This window comes from Oncorhynchus kisutch, unplaced genomic scaffold, assembly GCF_002021735.2.
Source record: "Oncorhynchus kisutch isolate 150728-3 unplaced genomic scaffold, Okis_V2 scaffold3733, whole genome shotgun sequence".
In the NCBI taxonomy this organism is placed as follows: domain Eukaryota; kingdom Metazoa; phylum Chordata; class Actinopteri; order Salmoniformes; family Salmonidae; genus Oncorhynchus; species Oncorhynchus kisutch.
The window spans coordinates 378,998-385,000 of record NW_022265678.1 but is presented as its reverse complement, the minus strand read 5'-3'; the positions used below and the strand labels follow the sequence as shown (position 1 = coordinate 385,000).

Genomic DNA, 6,003 nt, shown 5'->3' with positions numbered 1-6,003 from the left:
GTGCTTGAAGGTGTGTGTGTGTGTGTGTGTGTGTGTGTCAGTGCTTGAAGGTGTGTGTGTGTGTGTGTGTCAGTGCTTGAAGGTGTGTGTGTGTGTGTGTGTGTCAGTGCTTGAAGGTGTGTGTGTGTGTATGTCAGTGCTTGAAGGTGTGTGTGTGTGTGTGTGTGTGTCAGTGCTTGAAGGTGTGTGTGTGTGTGTGTCAGTGCTTGAAGGTGTGTGTGTGTGTGTCAGTGCTTGAAGGTGTGTGTGTGTGTGTCAGTGCTTGAAGGTGTGTGTGTGTGTGTCAGTGCTTGAAGGTGTGTGTGTGTGTGTGTGTGTGTGTGTGTGTGTGTGTGTGTGTGTGTGTGTGTGTGTGTGTGTGTGTGTGTCAGTGCTTGAAGGTGTGTGTGTGTGTGTGTGTGTGTGTCAGTGCTTGAAGGTGTGTGTGTGTGTGTGTCAGTGCTTGAAGGTGTGTGTGTGTGTGTGTCAGTGCTTGAAGGTGTGGTGTGTGTGTGTGTCAGTGCTTGAAGGTGTGTGTGTGTGTGTGTGTGTGTCAGTGCTTGAAGGTGTGTGTGTGTGTGTGTCAGTGCTTGAAGGTGTGTGTGTGTGTGTGTCAGTGCTTGAAGGTGTGTGTGTGTGTGTCAGTGCTTGAAGGTGTGTGTGTGTGTGTCAGTGCTTGAAGGTGTGTGTGTGTGTGTCAGTGCTTGAAGGTGTGTGTGTGTGTGTGTGTGTGTGTGTGTGTGTGTGTGTGTGTGTGTGTGTGTGTGTGTCAGTGCTTGAATGTGTGTGTGTGTGTCAGTGCTTGAAGGTGTGTGTGTGTGTGTGTCAGTGCTTGAAGGTGTGTGTGTGTGTGTGTCAGTGCTTGAAGGTGTGTGTGTGTGTCAGTGCTTGAAGGTGTGTGTGTGTGTGTGTGTCAGTGCTTGAAGGTGTGTGTGTGTGTGTGTGCCAGTGCTTGAAGGTGTGTGTGTGTGCCAGTGCTTGAAGGTGTGTGTGTGTGTGTCAGTGCTTGAAGGTGTGCGCGTGTGTGTGTGTGCCAGTGCTTGAAGGTGTGCGCGTGTGTGTGTGTGTCAGTGCTTGAGGTGTGTGTGTGTGTCAGTGCTTGAAGGTGTGTGTGTGTGTGTGTCAGTGCTTGAAGGTGTGTGTGTGTGTGTCAGTGCTTGAAGGTGTGTGTGTGTGTGTCAGTGCTTGAAGGTGTGTGTGTGTGTGTGTGTGTCAGTGCTTGAAGGTGTGTGTGTGTGTGTGTGTCAGTGCTTGAAGGTGTGTGTGTGTGTGTGTGTCAGTGCTTGAAGGTGTGTGTGTGTGTGTGTGTGTCAGTGCTTGAAGGTGTGTGTGTGTGTGTGTCAGTGCTTGAAGGTGTGTGTGTGTGTGTGTGTCAGTGCTTGAAGGTGTGTGTGTGTGTATGTCAGTGCTTTGAAGGTGTGTGTGTGTGTGTGTGTGTGTGTCAGTGCTTGAAGGTGTGTGTGTGTGTGTCAGTGCTTGAAGGTGTGTGTGTGTGTGTCAGTGCTTGAAGGTGTGTGTGTGTGTGTCAGTGCTTGAAGGTGTGTGTGTGTGTGTGTGTCAGTGCTTGAAGGTGGTGTGTGTGTGTGTGTGTCAGTGCTTGAAGGTGTGTGGTGTGTGTGTGTGTCAGTGCTTGAAGGTGTGTGTGTGTGTGTGTGTGTCAGTGCTTGAAGGTGTGTGTGTGTGTGTGTGTGTCAGTGCTTGAAGGTGTGTGTGTGTGTGTGTGTGTCAGTGCTTGAAGGTGTGTGTGTGTGTGTGTGTGTGTCAGTGCTTGAAGGTGTGTGTGTGTGTCAGTGCTTGAAGGTGTGTGTGTGTGTTGTGTGTCAGTGCTTGAAGGTGTGTGTGTGTGTGTGTGTGTGTGTCAGTGCTTGAAGGTGTGTGTATGTGTGTGTGTGTGTCAGTGCTTGAAGGTGTGTGTGTGTGTATGTCAGTGCTTGAAGGTGTGTGTGTGTGTGTGTTTGTGTCAGTGCTTGAAGGTGTGTGTGTGTGTGTGTCAGTGCTTGAAGGTGTGTGTGTGTGTGTCAGTGCTTGAAGGTGTGTGTGTGTGTGTCAGTGCTTGAAGGTGTGTGTGTGTGTGTCAGTGCTTGAAGGTGTGTGTGTGTGTGTCAGTGCTTGAAGGTGTGTGTGTGTGTGTCAGTGCTTGAAGGTGTGTGTGTGTGTGTGTGTGTGTGTGTGTGTGTGTGTGTGTGTGTGTGTGTGTGTGTGTGTGTGTGTGTGTGTGTGTGTGTGTGTGTGTCAGTGCTTGAAGGTGTGTGTGTGTGTGTGTGTCAGTGCTTGAAGGTGTGTGTGTGTGTGTGTGTGTGTCAGTGCTTGAAGGTGTGTGTGTGTGTGTGTGTGTGTGTGTGTGTGTGTGTGTGTCAGTGCTTGAAGGTGTGTGTGTGTGTGTCAGTGCTTGAAGGTGTGTGTGTGTGTGTCAGTGCTTGAAGGTGTGTGTGTGTGTGTCAGTGCTTGAAGGTGTGTGTGTGTGTGTGTGTGTGTGTGTCTGTGTGTATGTGTGTGTGTGTGTGTGTGTGTGTGTGTGTGTGTGTGTGTGTGTGTCAGTGCTTGAAGGTGTGTGTGTGTGTGTCAGTGCTTGAAGGTGTGTGTGTGTCTGTCTCTGTCCTCTTACTCCAGGTCATGAAGCTTCCTCTGCAGCTCGCAGGCGAAGGCCCGTCGGTTTCCGGTCTTCAGGCACTCGGAGGCGCGGGAGAAGCGGAGCGACAGCTCCTGGAACTGCAGCATGATCTTCCTCTCGTCGGCAGAGACGTAGGCCATGCAGAACGGGCGGACGAAGCCTCGGGCCTCCAGGTCATAGAGCGTCAGGTGGTGAACGTAGGCAAACGCCCCCTCCTTAGAGTCACCCAGAACCACCCTGGAGTCCTGGAGGAAGGACACAACCACCCCCTCCTTAGAGTTACCCAGAACCACCCTGGAGGAAGGACACAACCACCCCCTCCTTAGAGTCACCCAGAACCACCCGCGAGTCCTGGAGGGAGAACAACCATCTCCTCAGAGACCAGTCTAACACAACCCCCTGACACACACTGACTGACAGAGGACTGAGACTAGTCTAACACAACCCCCTGAAACACACTGACTGACAGAGGACTGAGACTAGTCTAACACAACCCCCTGACACACACTGACTGACAGAGGACTGAGACTAGTCTAACACAACCCCCTGAAACACACTGACTGACAGAGGACTGAGACTAGTCTAACACAACCCCCTGACACACACTGACTGACAGAGGACTGAGACTAGTCTAACACAACCCCCTGACACACACTGACTGACAGAGGACTGAGACTAGTCTAACACAACCCCCTGAAACACACTGACTGACAGAGGACTGAGACTAGTCTAACACAACCCCCTGAAACACACTGACTGACAGAGGACTGAGACTAGTCTAACACAACCCCCTGAAACACACTGACTGACAGAGGACTGAGACTAGTCTAACACAACCCCCTGACACACACTGACTGACAGAGGACTGAGACTAGTCTAACACAACCCCCTGAAACACACTGACTGACAGAGGACTGAGACTGGGATTCGAACCGGCAAACCGTCTGGTTGTTAGGGGGTTGGGTGCCTTGCTCAAGGGCACAACGGCAGCCGATGGCATCTGGGATGATGCTAACAACACTAGGGTTGCCGGCTCACTCCACACCAGATTTTTCTCCGTCTGAGCTGGGATTCGAACCGGCAAACCGTCTGGTTGCTGGGCCCCTTCTCTAAACACCAGGCTACCTACCTCTGAGAAGGCCAGACGGGGGAGGGTCTGGAGGGAAGGACTAGCTGTCTGGTGGTGTGGCTGAGGACCAGGGGCTGCGGCTTGGTAGTCGACAGACATGATGCGTAGAGAGAAATGGTTCAGGTCGAAGGAACCGATCACTCTGGGGTCATCAGGGATGGTCCGGACCGGTAGGGGACCCACCTGGACAGGAGGACAGAATATATACACTCTCAGTATAATAAACACACCACCCCCTCCATCTGGACAGGAGGACAGAATATATACACTCTCAGTATAATAAACACACCACCCCCTCCACCTGGACAGGAGGACAGAATATATACACTCTCAGTATAATAAACACACCACCCCCTCCACCTGGACAGGAGGCCAGAATATATACACTCTCAGTATAATAAACACACCAGCCCCTCCACCTGGACAGGAGGCCAGAATATATACACTCTCAGTATAATAAACACACCACCCCCTCCACCTGGACAGGAGGCCAGAATATATACACTCTCAGTATAATAAACACACCACCCCCTCCACCTGGACAGGAGGCCAGTATATATACACTCTCAGTATAATAAACACACCAGCCCCTCCACCTGGACAGGAGGCCAGAATATATACACTCTCAGTATAATAAACACACCACCCCCTCCACCTGGACAGGAGGCCAGAATATATACACTCTCAGTATAATAAACACACCACCCCCTCCACCTGGACAGGAGGCCAGTATATATACACTCTCAGTATAATAAACACACCACCCCCTCCACCTGGACAGGAGGCCAGAATATATACACTCTCAGTATAATAAACACACCACCCCCTCCACCTGGACAGGAGGCCAGAATATATACACTCTCAGTATAATAAACACACCACCCCCTCCACCTGGACAGGAGGACAGAATATATACACTCTCAGTATGCTACTCTCTGTTTATCATATATGCATAGTCACTTTAACTATACATTCATGTACATACTACCTCAATTGGCCCGACAAACCAGTGCTCCCACACATTGGCTAACCGGGCTATCTGCATTGTGTCCACCCACCAACCCCTCTTTTATTCAGCCAAAACCTTTTTTTCACTATTGGTTTTACACCTGTTGTATTCCGCGCAAGTGACAAATAAACTATGATTTGAAAACACACACACCACCCCCTCCCAGGTCCTACCTGTTCTGAGAACTCAGCCACCAGTATGAAGTCCCTGTTGAAATGGGCAGGGGAGGTCCAGGGGTGAGAGAGGGGAAGGAGAGGGAGGGAGAACTCCTCTGGCAGGACCTGGACGTCTGGGTACCCCCCCAAATCCCCTTCACTGGTGAAGGCCAGCACATCAGGAGATCCAATCATGATGTCATAAAAATCTATCCCAGGTGTCTGTGTGTTGATCCTAGAGAGCCAGTGTGTGTGTTGGTGACTTCTTCGTCCGTTCCCGAGTCCGTTTTGGCACCGGAGAGCTGTCACTCACTGAACGGGTAACTGGTATTAAAAAGTCTTGCTGTTGTGTTGTTGAAACTTAACTAATCGAAGTACAACTTAAAAGCGAAACAAACATGTTTAACTTTCACTTCTCATTCATGTATTTAGATCGGTGGACGTCGGTAAATAACATTATCCTAAACATTTCACACGGAAAGTTCAACGTCAGAGCGAGGTGTTAACTTACCGACGTAACGGTAGTCGCTTTACGTCAACAACAGCTGTCCTGAAGCAGCGACAAAACACGTAAACACAAAGTAGCCCACGACAGGAGCGTTAAATTAACCGGGAGAAACAGGTCCGTCTGCGGGAAGTAACACCGAGTCACATGGTCAACTTTTGGCCCGGTTCCTCTTTTCGCCTCCGTAGAGTAATGAACTTAACTCTACCGGGGACTCGCAGCTCCGGTGGAGAGAAACGAAGTGTGTATCACGTCTTCAGACAGCGGGTCCAACTCCAGACATATTTAGCCATGTGACAGCTGCCGGTCGTGAGCGGGGAGGAGCCGTTCCTTCTTTACCGGGGTGATGAATCCGTCCCGAGACAACTCGAGGAGACTTGTGAAAGAGCTGAATCACCGCCTCCGGTGTCCGGTACAGTTGTGGGAATTCAGTCCTCAGCGGGGACAGATCATTTAGGTATACAATAATGGGATTGATTTGTGGAAAAAGCAGCTATTTACTGATGCAAGCTTGGATTTGTAGTTCAATCATGACCCGATGGACTACAATTACAACTTGAAATAAAATGAAACATGAAAAGTGTTCTTCTTAAAAAAAAAATGTCCACAATGTTG

The 6,003-nt window shown here is 50.1% G+C and overlaps 1 protein-coding gene across 1 annotated transcript in view; it reads right to left on the bottom strand.

Annotated features, from left to right (window-relative positions):
• The window catches only part of LOC116371837 (guanine nucleotide exchange protein smcr8a-like), a 21,539-nt gene extending 15,701 nt beyond the window's left edge, over positions 1-5,838 (bottom strand). Inside the window, exons 1-3 of the mRNA XM_031820897.1 lie at positions 4,902-5,838; positions 3,720-3,902; positions 2,585-2,835 (exon numbers count right to left, since the gene is read on the bottom strand). Coding sequence (XP_031676757.1) covers positions 2,585-2,835; positions 3,720-3,902; positions 4,902-5,078 — 611 coding nt within the window. The 5' untranslated portion in view covers positions 5,079-5,838. The remainder of the gene's footprint in view (positions 1-2,584; positions 2,836-3,719; positions 3,903-4,901) is intronic.
• Between the last annotated feature and the right edge of the window lie 165 nt (positions 5,839-6,003).